The 20,540-nt window shown below is 41.7% G+C and overlaps 1 protein-coding gene across 2 annotated transcripts in view; it reads left to right on the plus strand.

The window, feature by feature from the left end:
- Window positions 1–20,540, plus strand: part of WDR70 (WD repeat domain 70) — a 221,056-nt gene that overhangs the window by 32,616 nt on the left and 167,900 nt on the right. For both annotated transcript variants that reach the window (XR_014779175.1, XM_084781528.1), the window contains exon 6: window positions 18,612–18,671. Coding sequence is in view for 1 of the 2 variants with exons in the window: in XM_084781528.1 (XP_084637654.1) it covers window positions 18,612–18,671 (60 nt within the window). In the remaining variant the exon portion in view is untranslated. The remainder of the gene's footprint in view (window positions 1–18,611; window positions 18,672–20,540) is intronic.

A 20,540-nucleotide genomic window follows, 5' to 3' on the forward strand; every position in this document is an offset into this window, starting at 1 on the left:
TGCTATCTTGTTTCACATTACCATAGAAAATTGTAGGTTTGAATTTTATGACTGTAACTAAAGGCTGAATGTAACAGTGACTTTTGAGTTGTGAGCACCTGTTTTTTATGCACTTTGTCTGACTCCCTGGCTGCCACATTCAGTGGTAGACAGTCCAAGTTTGGGCCACCACCGTGTTTCTGTCTTCTTGTCTGAAGCCTTTCATCCCCTTGGAATTGGTCATTGCCAGCCACCTGTGTCAGTCAGTCTCCTTCCTTCATGCACAGGGAAAGGATGGAGAACTAACAGTGGTACAAGCGCTCATCAAGTTTTCATGGGGTGACGTGATAATGAAACAGTTCCTTTGTCAGTGTTATCCTCTTTTTTAAAACAAAATTAATTTTGTGTCTGTGTGTGCACATGTGTGCATGTGTGCAAGCAAAAGCATGTGGAGGTCAGAGGACAACTTTGAGGAGTTAGTTCTTCCCTCGCACCATGTGGGACTGAGGCTAGGCGGCAGATACCTTTACCTCCCAACCCATTTTGCCGGTCCTGTTGTTTCTATTGTCGCTGTCTGGGCAATTTAATTTAAAGCTGACTTTAAAGAGTTGTTTTATTTGTAAAGCAATGTGAAGAAGCTTACTGGCTTTTAACCTCAAAGGGTAATTGATATTTAAAAACATTACACCTGCAAAGTTCTGTCAGCAGAGGATGCTAGAAGCTTTCTCCCAGAGTCACAGTGGGCTTCCACTGTGCTAGGCAGCAAAGCCTCCTTCTCTGAAATGGGCACTAGGGGGAAGGAGAGACACTGCGGCCAGAGTCGCTTCCATTTCCAACTGTCTCCTGTTTATAGTGTTTATATGATTTTTTTTTTAAAGGCCAAGTCTGGCCTTGAGTTTGTTTTTTTTTTTTTTTTAGTCTCTTGCCTTTGTCTCCCAAGTGCTGGGATTATAGATTTGCATTATCATGCCTAACCTGAGATCTTTGATAAGTAATAATTTTTATAAATTGGCACAAATGACTTGTAGATTGAGATAAATGCCTGCACAATTTTAAAGCATATAGTTTAAAATTTATCTTAAAGCTTTTTAGTTTATCAGCTGCCTATATAGGATAAGGATTGCTAGCATATAGGCACTTTATAATTTATTTTATTTGTAAGGTCAAACAATATGTGTACACAATTAAGCAATGTAAATTCAATCTTGTCACGTTCCTACTCTACACCCCCTATTTTATTCCTGTCATTTGGGGAGTAATCCAGGCTCCTTGTCTTGGCCTCTGAGGTCCAGCTTGACTTGATTTCCACAGAGATTTTACACTTTATCCCCTTTCACTTACTGTCTTACTCCTGTCTCTCTTGCTACACTGACCTTCCTGCTTTTCTTTGAGCAACCAGAATGCTCTATGTGGAGCCCTTGTTTTCATCTGTCCTGTGCGTGGCATGACGCCCAAAGCTTTTGATGGCCCCTTGTCTTTTTTTTAAAATTAAATTAAAAAATAAATATTTATTTATTACATATACAGTGCTCTGCCTGCATGTACACCTGCAGGCCAGAGGAGGGCATCAGATCAGATTATAGATGGTTGTGAGCCACCATGTGGTTGCTGAGAATTGAACTCAGGACCTCTGGAAGAGCAGTCAGTGCTCTTAACTGCTGAGCCATCTCTCCAGCCCCAATGGCCCCTTGTCTTCTTTGAATCTTTGTTTCTGGTATAGTCTCTTGCTGTTTTACTGCTCCAGCCCACTGCTCTGCTCGCAGCTTTACAGTACTTCCTACTACCTGACGTCCTTGACTACTGGCTCATTGGCTCTTTTCTACCCTGGGTGAACATTCTGTGAGGGCGTTCGCATTGCCTTGGTACTGCTGTATCTGCAGTGGCTACAAAGGTACCTGGCGTTGAGCATACCCTCAAGAAATATCTGTTGAATGAAAGAATGGCTGTTTTTGCTAGTGGCCACTTTTCTCTCTAGGCGTTTCACTGAGTCATGCCGAATCTGATCTAGTGTCACTTTTACTTTAGAGACACCCAGGAGCCCTCATCACCCCACTCTGGCAGGTTGGTTCTGTCACAGTTGTCTTGCAAAGGCATTGGCTATTTTAAGTCCTCAGTGCCAGAAAGGCCTTTCCTTATCCATTCAAGTCCTTTTTACCTCTGAGCAGTGGTTTTATTTTGTCCAACAAACATCTTGTGACCTGCTGTTGAATGGACCCTGATAGTAGGGACTCTTTCTCTCCTTTCCCCTCTTCCTTCTGTTTTAAATGTTTGTGTGTGTGTGGTGTCTGGTGTGTGTGCTGTGTGTATGCACAGGCCAGAGGAGGACATGGAGTGCCCTGAGACTGTCTCTGACTGAATCTGGAGCTGGGCTGACTGCAGTGATCCCCACAGTCCTCCTGTCTCTGCCTCTCACAGTGTTGCGGTTACAGATTTTTTTTTTTTTTTTAATGTGGGATGTAAGTTAAGGTCTTTATGCTTGCCTAGTTTAGCTCTCACCCAGTCAGCCGCTTCACCAGTCTTGGTTTCATCAGTTTCTTTATTCTCAGTGATCAAGATCTTCTAGGGAGGATGGACTCATGTATGTAGTTAGCATAACGCATATTGCAAATGCAAGATTGGGTGGGGGCTGTAACTGCCACCTCCTACAGATTGTTTTAATGTGTAAATATTCAACACCACACGGTGGTAAACATCTGTTAAGATCACTTGTATACGAATTGTAAATCTTGCTGATGTAAATTTTTGCTAAGTGGAAATGGTATTAAAGAAGTTCTCTGCTTCATCAAAAACCATGTCAAATGAGGATCTAATGCAGTTAGACCAGCTTCTAGTTGAAGAATAACATGATGTGAGTATGTTTGACTGTATAGGATTAAGAGGTCAGGAAGAGCAGCCTGAAGAGTTTGAATGGTTTTTTTTCTTCCCCTAAACAGCTTTTTATATAGGTGTGGTGGTGCATGCCTATAATCCCAGAACTGGAGAGATGCAGGCAGAAGGATTAAGAAATCAAGGCCAGCTTTGGCTATAGTTTGAGCTCAGCTTGGGCTACAAAACAGTATCTCTCAAAAATACAAATACAAAAGAACAAAACAAACAAGTAAGATATGAAAACTAAAACTTACCAAATAAAAGACAGCTTTTAAAATAATCCTACAAAGTAAATTCTATAAGATTCAGGTTATCGGGGGCTGGAGAGATAGCTCAGAGGTTAAGAGCACTGACTGCTGCTCTTCCAAAGGCCCTGAGTTCAATTCCCAGCAACCACATGGTGACTCACAACCATCTATAATGAGATCTCATGCCCTCTTCTGGTGTGCAGGTGTACATGCAAGCAGAGCACTGTATACGTGATAATAAATAAATAAATCTTAAAAAAAAAGATTCAGGTTGTCATGTCATAGTAAATGTTACATTGATGTACACATCATATTGCGTAACTTACCGTGTGTGCACTTTGGGGCAGAAGGTGGTTTTCAGGAGTTAGTTCTTCCCTTCTGTCGTGTGGAGTCCTGGATCTAACTCAGTATACCTTTCTCACTGAGTCACCTTGCTGGCTCTTCAGTACGTGCCAGTCAGAAAGATCGTTGTGTGCTTCTCATCACGTAATTCTCAACTCATTCTTTGTGGTTTGTAGTAATCAATCAATTCCAAGGTTTGTTTAAATGATGACTTAAAATTTTGTCTTTAGAGGAAATATATTTCTATCTAAAGGTTTAGGTTTCATTTTAAGACTTTAGTCAAACATCTTATTATGTCTTTCTGAGAAAATGTGGTTTTCTTTTTTAATTATTATTTTTTATTTTTATTTTTGGTCTTTCAAGACACAGTTTCTCTGTATAGACTTAGCTGTCCTGGACTCGCTTTGTAGACCAGGCTGGCCTTGACTCACAGTGATCCGCCTGCCTCTGCCTCCTGAGTGCTGGGATCACAGGCTTCCGCCACCACGTCCAGCTTGTGGTTTTCTGTTTTTACCCCTTTCATAATCATGAAAAGCCACCATGAGCATCTAGTTTGAATCTCATCAATTCTTCTCTCTGTGCACCTTATCTTGTAGACTCAGAAGGCCTCTGGGCTTCCCTTCCTGCGGCATGCTTAGTGCCTTCTCCGAACCTCTCCCCCACCTCAGCTAAGCCTATTTAAGACCATCGCTGTCTTCTGTAAAGTTTCAGAATCCTTTCTCTTCATCCTTCCTTGTTTTTCCTATTCTAGTTCTCTCTCTCTTCCTGTATATACCTCATCTCTTGGCTGCTTTACTTATGTTTCATTTTACCTTTAATGTTTCTTTTGGGGTGGGGAATCAGAGTCTCAGGATGTGTGGGAGGCTGGGATTGAATTGGTGATCTTCCTGCCCTAGCCTCCCAAGTGTTGGCATTACAAGTTATGCCTCCATTTCCAGTGAAGGTGGTGGTGGCAGTAGCGGCTCCTCTTTCTTTTTTTAGAACTGGATTTAGTGTAATAAAGTTATCCCTGTTTCTTAATCTTGGCTGTTTTAGTTGAGTTGTGAATTAATCTTTTCGACTAGTGACTGTTCTAAAGAACTGAGGTCACAAGCTGGGCGTGGTGGCGCACGCCTTTAATCCCAGCACTCGGGAGCAGAGGCAGGCGGATCGCTGTGAGTTCGAGGCCAGTCTGGTCTACAAAGTGAGTCCAGGACAGGCAAGGCTACACAGAGAAACCCTGTCTCAAAAACCAAAAAAAAAGAAAAAAAGAAAAACTGAGGTCACATGATGATCTCATCCACTGGATGTGGAAGAAGCCTGTGGACACTGGATCATCGCCTTCTCAGTGCAGTAGGTGTAGGCACAGGGTTTGAAAGGGAAGGAGAACACTGCTTTATCTTTTGCCCCACTCTCTGTGTGTGGATTAGCCGACACCGGGATCCAGGAGGCTCCTAACCTCCACCTCCCCGGTTTTGGAATGATAGGCACACAGCACTCTGCTTGCCTTTTATGTAATTAAAGTGTGGGTGCTGGGAACTTGAGCTCAGATCCTCATACTTGCTTGGCAGTCACTTTACTGACAGAGCCACGACCAGTCCGGCTGGTCAGTTATTGGGGGGCCGAGGGGGGTTGCAACCTGTGGATAAAAAATGGGCGAGGGAGACGCAGGGCTCTAGGAAACCGTAGCTTGTCAAGAGCCATTTATTGAAGGTGAGGGCAGGCTTTTTAAAACCTGCTTTAGGGAGGGCGGGGGTAAGCGAGGAGGGTAATAGAAAAGTACAGAATCTTCTGGGGTTGAGCCCCGGGAACATCTGCAGGAGGAGGGGTTTTCCTAGGTGGGGCAAAGCAGGATGTCTCTGTGGTTATCTCAGGATATCGCTCTCTTCTCAGGGCTAAGCCCGATGCCTTGCGTGCCTAGTGAGTGGCCAAGCAGTATGTTTGCTGCAGATGCTGAATGGGTGGGGGTCGGCCATGGGCTGTTTGGTCCCTGGCAGAGCCATCTCTCCAGAAGTTTTATATTTATAAAGTTCTAAATTGACAGACTAGCGCACATGTATAAAAGTTGTCCCAATAGAACTTTCTACAATTTGTCTCCAGACTTTGATCCTTGTCTGGAAGAACAATTGTTTAGACCCAGCAGCATGGCTCCCATGATAGCTATTAATGTAATCTTGCTGTTTCTGTGCCAATCTGGGAGTAGATGGGTGTTCTTCTGTATCTCACAGTGTTGCACTGTAGACTAGAATTAATTAATTAGTTAATTAGCCTTGATCTCCCTGAGATCTGCCTGCCTTTGCCTCTTGACAGTATCCTCACCATTTTTTGTTAGCTTTGAAAATAAAGTCGCAGGTGGGCCTCAAACTTGGTATGTAGCTGAAGTCTGTGTACCTTGCAGTCTTTAAAATATTTTTAAAATTTATTCATTTAAATACGTTGTGTGCATGTGTGTACATATGTACATGTCATGGTGCACATGTGGATGGCAGAGGCCAACTTGCTAGGAAGCCAGTTTTCCTCTATATGAGTCCCAGGGAGCAGACTTAGGCTGTCACGCTTGGTGGCAGGTGCCATTACCTCTTACCCATCTTGCCGCCTCCCTACCCTGCTCTCGCTTCTACTGTGTCAGCCTTCTAAGTGCAGGTATTGTAGACATGGCCACCATGTCCAGCGCCCTTTTTGTTTCATGTATCATGGAATAAACATTTGCTCAAGCCTCATGGAGCCCACAATGAATGCTTACTTTGCACAGCAAAGTTCCAAGTACTGAAGTGAGTGAACTCACCCAGTCTTTCCAGAGTCCCTGTGACAAGAAAGCACTGTGCTTTCCTTGTGACAGACAAGAAACACACTCAAATGTTAAGTAACTTCCCACGATCACCCTAGTACTAAAAGAAGAATCGGGATTCAAATTTGTATGCATAATGGAAAACATATATCCTCCCTTCGTGCTGCGTCTGTGTTTTCTATTTTTTCCCTTTTTAAGAGATCTAGTTTATATATTCTAAAATTTGCCAGTTTCAAGTATGTTAGTCTGGTAATATTTAGTATATTCAGTTGGTTGTAGCATCATCACATTTGTAACTTCTTCAAAAAATTTTAATTAAAATATTACTAATATAAAATATGTGTATGTGTGTGAATGTATCTGGGTGTGGTGTGTACATGTGATAGCAGGGGTGTCCGGTCCCCTGAAGCTGGAGTTACTGGCATAGGCGAGGGGCCTGATATAGGTTGTGGGAAAGATTAAGCTTTGTCACAGGTGGAGGTGAGCAGGGCGCGCGGAGAGAGGAAGGGACCGGACCAGCTCGCGGGACAGAGACACCTAAGGACCCGTCCTGCGGAACGGATTCCAGAAGGTTTACTATTCTGTCCCTTTAACCCTTTTTTCCTTCTTGTATATGATAGTTGGGTTGTTTAATAAAGTTTAATTGTTAATAAACAGAGCCAACAATAGGTGCTGGGAACTGAACTCTGGTCCTCTGGAAGAGCAGCATGTGCTCTTAGCTGTGGAGCCATCTCTTTAGTCCTTTCTGATCTGGTTTTAAAGCATGTTCATCCCCTCAAAGGTAACTCTTTGGTCTTTAGCTTTTATTCCTATACTCTCCCAAGGCTACCCCAGATTCTAGGGACCATTTATCTGCTTTCTGTCTCCATAGATCGCCCTGTTCTGCATATCATACACTGTGAGGTCTGTTGTGTTTGGCTTCTTTTGCTTAGCCTAGTGTTTTTCTGTGTTGTGGCAAGAGTCAGTGCTTCATTAGTTCTTTTTTTTTTTTTTTTTAAGATTTATTTATTTACTTATTATGTACACATTGCTCTGCCTGCTCCCCTGCAGGCCAGAAGAGGGCATCAGGTCACATTATGGATGGTTGTGAACCACCGTGTGGTTGCTGGGAATTGAACTCAGGACCTCTGGGAGAGCAGTTAGTGCTCTTAACTGCTAAGCAATCTCTCCAGCCCGCTTCATTAGTTCTTAATTGCCATATTATTTGTCCATTTATCATTCAGTAGACATTTTTTTTGTTTAAACCTTTTTGGCTATTTTGAGTAATGCATTCTGAGAGTTTATGCACAAGTTATTGTATGGGTCTGTATTTTCTTCTTGAGAGAGGTGTGCCTAAAAGTGAAATTGCGTGGTCAAATGGTAATTATGTTTATAACACTTTGAGGAATTGTCAATTTGTTTTCCAAAGGGGCTGAGTCATTTAATATTTATCAGTGATAAATAGAGATTCAGCTGATCCATATTCTTACCATTCTTGTTAGTCCCCCCCCCCTTTTTTTTTTTGGTTTTTCAAGACAGGGTTTCTCTGTGTAGCCTTAGCTGTCCTCGAACTCACAGCGATCCACCGGCCTCTGCCTCCCAAGTGCTGGGATTAAAGGCGTGCGTCACCACAGCCTGGCACTTGTTAGTTTCTTATTTATAATTATTTCATTATGTGCAAAATGGTATTCCAGTTTGCTTTTGCTTTTAAATTTTTATTGAAACATTATGTTGAACATCTTTTCATGCTATTACTGCTTATATATATTATATATTCTTTAGAGAAATGTGATGTTTAGATATTTTGCCCACCTTTTACTTAATCTTTTATTATTGAATTATAAGGGTTCTTTATATATGTGGGCACAAGCCTCATGTTAAATCTATGATTTGAAAGTTTTTTTTATTGCACTTACCATTATTTATTGTGTACACCCATACATTAATGTGTACACATGTATTCCATGGCAGAGGACAACTTGGGGAGTTTATTCTCTTCTTCCATGTTGGTCCTGGGGTCTTGGGTCCAGGCCATCGAGCTTGATAACAAGTGCCTTTCCCTGCTGAGCTGTTTTGGCAGCTCCACAAATACTTGATTCTGTGGGGTCTCTGTCTGTCTGTCTCCCCATCTCCTTCCTTCTATTTGGTGATGGTGGTGAGGAACAAACAGGGCTTCCATGTAGCACAAGCTGGAGTTTTTGACCTTGAGATCCTCCAGCCTCAGTCTCCTGAGCGCTAGAATTATGTGTGTGCACTCTGTATAGTTTTGATGTGTGATCAATGCATTCGTTCCAGTATTCCTGTCTCTTGGGAAGTACTGTTCATCTGTTTTGTTGTCATAGCTACGGTTTTAGTTCCACATCTATGAACTCTGATCAGGATTTGCTTTTGTGGTTTGGTTTTGTTTTGCTTTGCTTTGCTTTTTGAGACAGGGCTTCTCAGTATAACCCTGGTTGTTCTGGAACTCTCTGTAGACCAGGCTGGCCTTGAACTCAGAGATCCGCCTGCCTCTACCTCTGGAGTGCTGGGACTAAAGGTTTGAGCCACCACACCGGGCAGGATTTGCTTTTGTATTTTCTATAAAAGTATAGTTTTTTTTTTCCACTTTGAGTTTTGGGTTCAGTTTGAGTTCATTTCTTTGTGTCCTTGGGTATGACACTCTTATTGCTGTGCCTGTTACAGTGAGATGCAGCTCCTGTAATGGTGATGTAGTTATTTGTTTACAAGTGTGCACCCTCTTAGTGCCTAAGCCCCATGAAGAGAGAGTGTGTGTCTTTCGGCAGCCCATGTATTTAGCATTCTAGCCAGCAATTGTGCTTCAGTACATCCAGGTTGCATTAAGTCTGCAGCTTTGGATATCATGAAAGCATGTGCTCAAAGCATTAAGAATAAATGTAAAATACTGTCAATAGTCAGTAGATCTCCTGGTTTCCAAACGATGTGTGAGTTAGATATGCTTTATCCCATAAGTCTATGTGCTGGGGACTTAGAGGTAATTAGCGTCATCTGGGTACCAGCCTAAGAAGGATGGATGTCTGTTCTTGTTGTGAGCGAGGTCATGCAGACTGGGATGCTCGCCTCCTGGGTGTGCTGCATCTCTGTCTCTGTCTATATCTCTGGGTAGGTTTTATATCTTTATTTAAGAATATTGCATTTTGGGGGCTGGAGAGATGGCTCAGAGGTTAAGAGCACTGGCTGCTCTTCCAGAGGTCATGAGTTCAATTCCCAGCATCCACATGGTGGCTCACAACCATCTATAATGTGATCTCGTGCCCTCTTCTGGCCTGCAGGTAGAGAACTGTATACATATTAATAAATAAATCTTAAAAAAAAAAGAATATTGCATTTTGAGTACTTGCTCTATGTTGAGTACTGTGTTGAGCATTAATCCAAATTAAATAGCATATCGTGTCTGTTCTTACGGATCTTACTAATTAGTTGGACAACAACAGAAAGAATTAGCTTCTGTCCTTTGTGAAGATATGTCCAAAAACAATGTAAACAAGTATATAATTCTATATAATTAAACAATTCTGTAATTAGGACAGTATAGAAAGTATGCTGAAGTGTATTAATATTGTTACTTCCATGTTGATAGGATGAAAGGAGTACACAGTTGCTAGGGCAACTAGTGTGCATGGCTAGGAACTCTTGTGCTCACGCTCCAGCCTGCACTGTACCTTGGCCATCTGTGACAGCTGTGAAGGTTGAATCACAGCAGATGAGGCCCTGTGAGCCTGTGAGGACCTGTGGGCTAGAAAGAGGGTGACTAGGCCTTGCTGTTTCTCAGTATCAGGTAAAGTTAGTAATAATTGATTAGGACTCAAGCTCTTGTTTTCCCAAATTAATTTTTACCTATTTATTTATAGTTGTTATTAGTGTGTGTTGACGTGCATGTGTGAAGGAGGTCAAAGCCAGCTTTGTAGAAGTCAGCTCTCTCCTTCTACCCTGCAGGTCCCGGGAATTGAACGCATGCGCGCGATCATGCTTGGTGGCAGTTTCTAACCCTGCTGAGCCTGGGACTTGAGTTTGATCCTCAGAACTCACAGGGTGGAACTGACTCCTGCAAGCTGTCCTCTGACCTCCACACATGTGCTGTGTACACACACACACACACACACACACACACACACACACACACACACACACACACACACACCCTAAATACATTTACATGAGTGTAGGCACTTGAAGAGATCAGAAGAGGGTGTTGGATCCTTTGAAGATGGAGTTAAAGGTCATTTTGAGCTACTGGACTTGGGTACTGGGAGCCAAACTCCGTTCTTCTGCAAGAGCAATAAGTGCTTTTTAACCCACTGAGCCATCTCAGATATATTTCTGGTTTTTGTTTTAGATTTATTTATTTATTTGAGATAGGGCGTGACTGTGTGGTCCTAGCTTGCCTGGAACTCAGTGTGTTGACCAGGCTGGCTGAAAGCTTAGAGATCTACTGGTGTCTGTATTGGGAGAGCTGGGATGAAAGGCGTGTGCCATTATACACACCTAGGTTTGGGTTTCTTTAGGGATTAGTAATACTACAATTTTTATGAGCTTATTGGCCATTTGCTTATCTTTGGAGGCATATCCTATTCAAAAATTTTGCCTTGGTTTTATTTATTTATTAATTCAGTTTTAGTGATTCTGAATCTTGAACCTAGGTCTTGTACATACAAAATACGTTTTCTACCACTCAGCTACATCCCCAGATCTTTGCCCATTTTTAAAAATAACATTCATTTATTTATTATTTATATAGTATTTTGCCTGCATGTGAGCCAGAAAGGGCACCAGATCTCATTATAGATGGTTATGAGCCACCATGTGGTTGCTGGGAATTGAACTCAGGACCTTTGGAAGAACTGCCTGTGCTCTTAACCTCTGAGCCATCTCTCTAGTCCCCCAGTTTTAAATTTGGTTGTTTTGTTGTTGAAGTATTTTTTGGGGGGGTGGGGGGGGCGATACAGGGTTCCTCTGTGCAGCCTTGCCTGTCCTGGGCTCTCTTTGTAGACCAGGCTGGCCTTGAACTCACAAAGATTTGCCTGCCTCTGCCTCCCAAGTACTGGAATTAGAAGCCTGTGCACCATGCCTGGCTTTGAAGTATAGAAGTTTTTAAGAAGCATACTCTGTATATTAACCCATTTGAATATGTATGGTCTCTGACCAGAACCTCTGTTAGCCCTTTTCCTGTTTATCCTAGCACATTAGGGAAAGATTTCTTTCTTTCTTTCTTTTTTTTTTTTACAAGTAAATATATTTTAATGTAAAACTTAAAGACTTTTATCTCTGAGTCATTTTCATAGCAAAATAAATACAAACATTTCATATAAAATGTATCAGATAATAGAAGGCAAATGAACTTAATCCTATTTCAAGAGTGAATATACTGCGGTCAGAGGCCCAAGCGGGGCTTAGCTCCCCTGCTTCTAAATAAAGATATCAAAATAGATAGGTTAAAGTCAGAAGACCTCCCACATTGGTACTCTGACCTATGGAAAAAAATTATCATACGATAAAATATGATCCATAAAATAACCTATCCACTGGCAAGCTAGGAAAGTTGAACAAAGCATTGTATCTAGGGTTGGGGGGTGGGATGCACAAAGCTTCGTCTTATCTTTTAAAGATTAAAGAACAGAGAGTATACAGGGTTAATTTTATTTGTCAGCTTTTTTTTTAACCATAGTTCCTTGGTTAGTTTTTGGTATTTCAGATAGTAGTTTCAGATGAGATTTCTATTAACATTTGTGGACTCTTACTAAAGTGTATTTTTCTCTGTCATGTAGACAGGTGTTAGACAGTAGGTAGCAGGCTTGGAGAGATGGCTCCCCCTTCCCCCACCTTCTCCCCCCGCCCCCCCCCCCCAGTGAACAAGGAAGACTCCATCAGGTTGCCTTTGGTTTCATCAGCCACATTTGCCTCATTTACTCTTCCTGATCCTGCAGTTGATTATTTTTGGCCTCAAACTTGCCACACTTTGTGCCACACTTTGCTGTATCTCCAGCCTGCCAGGCATGCCCGTCAGACTTCTCACTGCTCAAGCCTGCACAACTGCAGGAGTCCATTCCTTAACATAAGTCTCTTTCCCTCTATAAGAGCAGCATATTGGTTCTGCTTCCTTGGAACACTAATGAATACAAGAGGGTAGACATTATGACATCACTTGTCAGATTCCTACAGGAAATTACGGTAATGTAAGCAAAGCAGTAGCCCCAGAGAGCTTGGCGTCAGAGGGGGCCTTTGCTGCTAGAACTGAACATGCCTTCTGATACACAATATGCCCAACAATCTGAAAGTTGCTTTCTTTGTAAAGTTTATTAGCAGATACCTACTTTTTATACATTTTATACATTTCTATGGGGCGTCTCATGCTGGCCTAGAACTCCTTTTGTAGCTGAGGATGAATTTGAACTTCTGATCCTCCTCAGTGCTGGGATTGCAGGCAGGAATGCCCACAGCTGGGTTAGGCCGTGCTGGGGAGCAAATCTAGGGCCTTGTGCGTGCTGAGCAAGCGCTATACAACCGAGCTACATTTCTAGTTCTAGGTGTTGTGTCCCTTTCAGTACCAATGCAAAGCCTGTGCTGAGGCGGAAGAGAAAACCAGTGCACAGCAGGAGCTGCGAACGTTTCTCTCTTAGAGTCTGAAGCAAGGGAACCGTAGGGAAGGATAGTACAAAGGCACATAACAAAACAGGTGCAATCGTGTGCAACTTCTTGTTGATGAGATTCAAAGCATATTAAAATAATTTAATACATTTTTAGAGGTGGAAGCCTATTAATAACAGAAAATTGTAGAGATGACACCTCGCTTAAATAGGATGTAGAATGGCAGTGCTGCCAATTATTAAATTTAATTTTAAGATGTACCAGTTAAAGTTGATCGGTAGTGAAATTTACATATTTACTCTGTGGAACTTGCTTTTATTTTATTTTTTTTGTGTGACGTTTTTTACTTTAATTAAGGGAAAAGATTTCAAAGTTTAGAAAGGCTCAGATGCACACAGTGCTGTCCTAGAAACCTTCCACATTCTCAAGAGAAGCTCTACATATTTTTTAAATCATCTCAGTTGCCTGTTTCTAAGCACCTGCTGCTTCCTCTGGCAGGGTGGAACTGAGCGATGCCTGCTGTGAATTGTCAGCGTCTGCAGCGTTTTCATTTGCCTGTTTATTTGTCTGTTTTGCCTTATTGAACTGATAGACCCTAGTGAGCAGAAGCTTTTTTGTTTTTTGAGACAGAGTTTTTCTGTGTGGTGCTGGCTGTCCTGGACTCTTTTGTAGACCAGGCTGGCCTCAAACTCAGAGATCTGCCTGCCTCTGCCTCCCGAGTGCTGGGATTAGGGACGTGCACCACCACTGCCTGTAGCTTTTTTTTTTAATCTAATTTTTATTTATTTACTCACTTTTTCTTTTACTTACTTTATTCTTTTTTCAGTACATCATCCCTTCCTCCAGTCTTCCCAGTCCCTGCCCCTCACCTTCCTTCCTCCCCCAGATCACTCCTCTGTTTCCCTTTAGAAGAGGGCAGGCCTCCTTGCTATGGATCATGCCATAAGAAGACGCAGTGAGACTAGGCACAGTCCTCATATCAAGGCTGGGCAAGAGAACCCAGGAGGAGGAGAAGGGTCCCAGGAGCAGGAAAGAGGCAGGGACATTCCCACTCCCATTGTTAAGAGTCCCACAAAACCACCAGCAGCCATAACATATCTGCAGAGGACCTAGCAGCTTCCGCGGACGTCGCCTCCATCTCTGTGAGGCCCTATGAGCCCTGCTTAGCTTCTGGCCGTGCATGGGTCCTGTTCTCCCCGTGTCCTCGGCTCCTCAGGTTCCTACAGTTCTTCCTTCCCCTCTTCTGCAGGGTTTCCTGAGCTCCAAGAGGAGGGACTGGGTGAATACCTCCAGTTTGGGCTCTCTCTCTACCTGATGTTTGACTGTGGGTCTCGAGCAGATGCTTGCTTATTGGATTTTTACTTTTAACATTTATACTTGATGTATAATGTATGCTTGGTATTTATTAAGTTAGTGCATAACTAACTAAGGAATGAATGAATGTTAAGTCAGTTTTATCAGCTCCTCGGCATTATGTTAGAATTTACTTAATTCTGATCTTTGTTTTCAAATAGACCATTTATTATGTCTTATAGTAGCAAACATATGCAACTTTCTTTTTAAAATATATTTTATTAATTTCATATTACCATATACAACTTTCTTAACTCTTGACTTTCTACCTAAATGACTGTGATTTACAAATCTTTTGAAAATGCTGTAGGATGTTCATCATATAGAATGGCTCTTGCTTAACCCAGATGTGCTTACTGTTATTATTCAAGACAGATGCCAGAGCCTGGCAAATAACCCTTTAGGTGGCATTTAAACCCAATCCAAGGGGGCTGGAGCAATGGCTCAGAGGTTAAGAGTGCTTCTACTGGCTGATCAGCCAAAGGTCCTGAGTTCAATTCCCAGCAACCACGTGGTGGCTCATAACCATCTATAATGAGATAGGTACCCTATTCTGGCATGTAGACAGAATGCTGTATACATAATAAATAAATAATTTAAAAAATTAAACCCAATCCAAGTCATGATATAGTGTCTTCTCTTTTTTGTCTTTAACATTGTAGCTTTTGTTATGAGTTCTCATAATAAATTACTTTGCTGAAGTAACTTAGTCCATGATGTTCTTTGGCAGGAAAATCTTGAAACTATTTTATTGTAATTGTGAATTTCACACTAAGCCATATTTCAAAGTCATTAGTAAAAAGTTCTGGAAAAAATGCAGTCACCAAGTGATATACTCCAAAAAGATGGATTGCTACTATTTTAGATGACTAAGTTATGCCAGTTATCTGGGCTTTGCATGAGTTATACCCTCCATGATTTCCAGTAAAATGTTGCTTTTAAATGTAAACAGCACTTTTAATTCACTCCTAATGTAAATATGAAGTCCTGTGGTCTTAAGATTTTTGCTGAAGTGTTAGAAATTGTCTATATATAGGCACATTCTGCATTGAATTAAATGAAATAATTCTCATACCATATTTCTACTTGTTGAATAATTAAAAAGTAATTAGTTATGAAATGAGAGGCAGACTATAATAGGTTCTTCTTTTAAGTAAATGAGTTATGAGATGAGATGTGGGGTCCAACAGTTTCCTCTCTTACGGAGCATTTCAAGCGTTCTCACACTTCTTAGCTTAAACACATGGCCAGGTACAGCAGTGTCCCGCAGAATTCAGTTGAGAGGAAGTCCAGAATCCATTTGTTGGACCTTTTAATTGTTTTGAATTTGTGTGGGAATGTTTTCATCTCTGAAATAGTTTATGTGAAATACTTCTCAGAAAATGAAAACTTAAAGCAGGGCCTTTGTTTTGAGATAAACTGAAAATCCCCCAGCTGTTTTTGTGCTCATGTTCAGCCCCCTCTGGCTTTAGCCGCCTTCAGTACTCTATTGCAGTGGTAGGTTATAGCAGCATCTCAGAGGCAGATAGCCTAACACAAAGCTGCCTTCACTTCTCTGTTGGTGCAGTGCTTAATCTGAATTTAGTTGTGGCATGTTAATTTTCTTACAGGGTTTTCATTTTGAGGAGCTGTTATCTATTGCCCCACACTGGACGGGCCTGATGGAGTATCATCTGTTTTTCTTTATGGTCATAACCATCAATCCCAAAGTTTCACTGTAAATGCAACATCACAGTCAAATCTACCAACAAGATAGACATTGGGTTATTTATTTATTCCCTGTATTTTTCAGCTAGAATTAACAACCTTAATTTACTCTATCCTTTCTTCAGTGTCTGTTAGGTTCTCTTTGAGTTTTATAGTAGAGAATTTTGAAACTTATTCCCACAAAATTCTGAGGTATATTTACTTACACATCAAAATACTATACTTATAGAGACGTAGACTTTTTCATTTTATTCTTATGTGTATGAGTGTTTCCCTGCACGTATGTCTGTGCAGCACGTGTGGCCTGCTGCCTGTGGCGGGCAGAAGCAGCACTGGACTCCTAGAGCTGGGTTTGCAGACGGCTTTGAGCCACCATGTGAGAGCTGGGAATTGAACTCAGTTCTTCTGGGAGAGCAAGCAGTCTGTGCTTTCTGCTGCTCGGCTGTCAGTCCTGCCCCAATTTGGAGATAGTTTTCAACTTTATTCAAAACTTTTTTTTTCCAAGACAAGGTTTCTCTGTGTAGTCTTGGCTGTCCTGGGTTTGCCTTGTAGATCAGGCTGCTGACCTTAAACTCACAGAGATCCACTTGCCTCTGCCTCTGCCTTTGCTTCTGCCTCTGCCTCTGCCTCCTGGGATTATAGGCGGGCACCACCATACCCGCTTCAAAACTTGTTTTACTGTAAACTTATTTAAAATTTTTTTGCCTTTACCGTCTCCCCCACACCCCCAGTATCTGTGTGTATATATATACACACTGTGGTGTGCTTAGGGAGGTGGGGTGACAAAATTGGGAGTCAGTTCTTTCTTCTTTCTTTCTTTTTTTAAGATTTATTTATTTTATGTATGTGAATACACTGTCTTCATACACACCAGAAGAGGGCACCAGATCATATTACAGATGGTTGGGAGCCACCATATTGTTGCTGGGAATTGAACTCAGGACCTCTGGAAGAGAAGCCAGTGCTCTTAACCGCTGAGCCATCTCTCCAGCCCCTCTTTCTTTCTTTCATGTGTGGTTCCATCTCAGGCCATCAGACTTGACAGCTACCCTCTGAGCCGTCTCGCTGGCCTTCACACTGTAAACATACATTAAACAATTTACACCCCACTATTATTGTGGGGGCATGCTTATGTCACATCATGTGTGGAGATCAGGGAACAGCTTGTGGAAGTTCTGCCCTGTGGATCCCAGCCGTAGACCTCAGGCAGCCGGGCTTGCTAGCGAGGATTTTACCCACTGAACCATCTCACTTGTCCTGGATAAAAACTTTTTTATTTTTTAAAAATTTCTGTAATTTGTGACGTAAAGGAAAAACACTTTCAATCTCACAAGCATTATCAGCAGCTCATGGTTTTCTGCTTCGCAGTTAGTACATAGTAACAACAAGAAATAACTTCATTAACCTAAAGACTTTTTGGAGCCAGGAGTGGTGGTGCATACCTTTAATCCCAACATTTGGGAGGCACAGGCAAGCGGATTGCTGAATTCTAGGCCAGCCTGGCCTATAAAGTGAGTTCCAGGACAGCCAGGACTACGCACAGAGAAAAAAGGTTTCTCTGTTTAACATCAGGTTCTTAAGGGATAGATCCCAGGAGGCGGAAGCAGCAAGATTGGTTGTGACTAGGCATTCTAGAGTAGCTTGTAATCTAGTGAGGCTTTGCCCTTTAAAAAAGTCAGCGGGGTCGGGTGGGGTGGTGGTGGTGGTGGTGGTCGCGGCATAGGTGGCAGTGCACACCTTTCACCTCAGCACACAGGAGGCAGAGGCAGCCTGGTCTACGGAGTTCTGAGTTCGAGGCCAGGCCAGCTTGGTCTAAAGAATGAGTTCCAGGACAGCCAGGGCTACCCAGAGAAACCTTGTCTCAAAAAACCCTAAAAGACAAAACACACACACACACACACACACACACAAAAAAAAAAAACCCGGATAAAACAACAAAAAAGAATGTTCAAATCACTTATAAGCAAAAATAGAGGAATTATGTATCTAGAAACACAGAAGAAAGATATCTCCATTTATTTTTCCTTAAAAGAAAGATGTATTTATTATTTTTACATGTGTGTGTGTGTGGGTGTGTGTGTGTATGTGCGCGCGCGCGCGCGCGCGCATGCCACATGCATATAGGTGCCCATGGATTACGTGTGGTTGTGACCTGTCATGTGGGTGCTGGGTCCTCTTAACTGCTGAGCCATCGCTCCAGCTCCTTTTTCATGCTTCTGTTTCTTTTAAGGCTTTGTGGTAAAAAGCCACTGATGCTGTCAGTGCTTAGTCACATGGGCAGTGGCTCATGTTTGTAACCCCAGACACTCATGAGGGAGGCAAAAAGTTTGTAAGTTCAGAGCCAGTTTGTTCTCACAGAGAGTTCAAGGCTAGTCTGAGCAACTTAGAAAAATCTTGTCACAACATTTAGTAAAGAATTCAGAGAGGAGCTAGTGAAATGGCTCAGTAGGTAGAGGAACTTGCTGCCAAGTGCTAATGACCTTCCTTGGAACCTGCATGGTGGAGGGAGGGAACTGAGGACCAGTTGTGTACTGTATCTGTGTATTATTTCCATGGCCTCCACCCCCACAGACACACAAAATAAATGTAATAAAAGTTTTTTTCAAACTTTCGAAGGGAAGAAAATGATGGGCTGGGAAGTGGCTCAGTGATAGAGTGCCTGTCTCACGCAGCCCTGGTCTGGTAGGACAGGAAGCGTCCTCCCTCGTGTGCGCTGCGGGTCCCTACGTGATTCTATTCACTGTGATGCCACCTTCCTGTTTCAGAACCCTGTCCAAAGGATTCCCGACTCGCATGAGATAACGCTGAAGCATGGCACTAAAACGGTAAGCTTAACATGTTTTTGTTCTTTTTTCAGTAGCAGAACTTTCCTTGAACAGTCAGCTGATAAGGGATATTAACAAAACAAAACAAAACAAAAAACCAGACCATTCTAAGATCAACTGATGTAATGAAACTAGAAAGACGACTTTCGTATTTAATCAAAACAGCTGCATCTTTCACTTTTGTGGGGCCACTTCCTGTCGGGGTTGTTGTCAGCTTTAAGGGCCTCTTTGCCTGGGAGACAGGAATGTTATAAAGTGACACTCACACAGTTTTGTTTTTAATGGCTTGGGAAAATTTCCCATTGCCTTTAACTGTATTCCTAAATCAGTAAAAGGCATGCGTTTGTTCACTTTGCAGATGAATGCGGAGATAAGAAATAAACTTTAAATGGCTTCTGTGTTGCTCTAACATTATATTAATTAGATTGTATTTTCACATATTCATCTTCTTATGTTGCTTACAGCCCAAGTAGAAATACTTGCAAGCTATATAGGGTGAAATCACTGTGTATCTCCAGGATTATTAACAATGGTGGTTGAGTGGGCGAAGTGTGCATATGCAGTGGCAGTGTTAAGACACTGAAGTTGTAAAACCGCCATACTCCCCTTGCCCTGGAACTACCATATAATCTTGCCTGTGTGACACAGAAGCAGAAAGTACCTTCTGTAATGAGAAAGAAAACATTCAGTGGAGGTAGATCCAGAAACGCGAATAATAATAGATGGGAATCGTAAAATAATGTCATTTATGCCACAAAAACTTTTCACTTGTAAAGATTGTACACACACACACACACACACACACACACACACACACACACATTTGTTGAGTAAAATCAGTTTAATATCATTTTAAATGAAATGAAATATCCTCATTTCTGGTGTTTAATGCCAGTGTACATTATAATAAAATACACTTTGTGATCTTCAATAGATTATGAGTCTAAATGGACTTGTCAGATTTTTTAGAAATAGGAACATTCCTCCAAATATCTGAGAATGTCTGCCTTTATTTTCTTATTAACATATGCTTAAAAATATCATGGGCCTGGAGCAGTGCCTCAGCGGACCTGGGTTCAATTCCCGTACCCACACAGCAGCCCACAACCCTCTGTAACGCTAGTCCTAGTGGACTCAGCGCCCTTTTCTGGTCGCCTTGAGCACCTGGTGTGCATGGGGCTCCTATGGAAGGAGAGCCAGTGTTGTCAGCTGCTGGCTCATCTCTTCAGTCCCACATAGTGAATTCCTTCTTTCAGTCCCAATATTAGTAATGCTTTTTTCTCTGCTTATCTGGCCTAATAAAGGGTTCTCATTTTCTCTGAAAAATTCACAGGACCAACTATTTTAGTTCTTGAGTTTTTCTGTATTTATAAACCTCTGTTTCACTTTCTCCTCTGAAATTTATACTTCCTTCTTTATGCTTCCACTGGTTTTATTGCTTCTCTTTTGATAGTTTTTGTTTTTGTTTTGTTTTTGTTTTTGTTTTTCAAGACAGAGTTTCTCTGTGTAGTCTTGGCTGTCCCGGACTCGCTTTGTAGTCCAGGCTGGCCTTAGGCTGTTACTTTTGATTGTCTTCTTTACCACTGTCCATAAGTGTATCACGCTCATACATTTCTCTATAAGCATCTCTATTTTTACATATTGCTTCAATGTACTTCTCATGGTGATAGTAAAAATGGATGTTTTTGGTCATCTCATAAAAATACTGTGAGATATTTAAATATTTAAAAATGGGAATTTTGTAGGGATTTCTTTTAAAGTTTTAAGGAAAAATATAAAATCAATTATTTATTTTGAGTTGAAAAATCTTTTATTAAATTTTTCTTCTGCATGATTTTGTAACCAATTGAAGTTAAAACACTATTTTAA

The sequence above is a fragment of the Acomys minous genome (assembly GCF_964271855.1).
Source record: "Acomys minous genome assembly, chromosome: 5".
NCBI lineage: Eukaryota > Metazoa > Chordata > Mammalia > Rodentia > Muridae > Acomys > Acomys minous.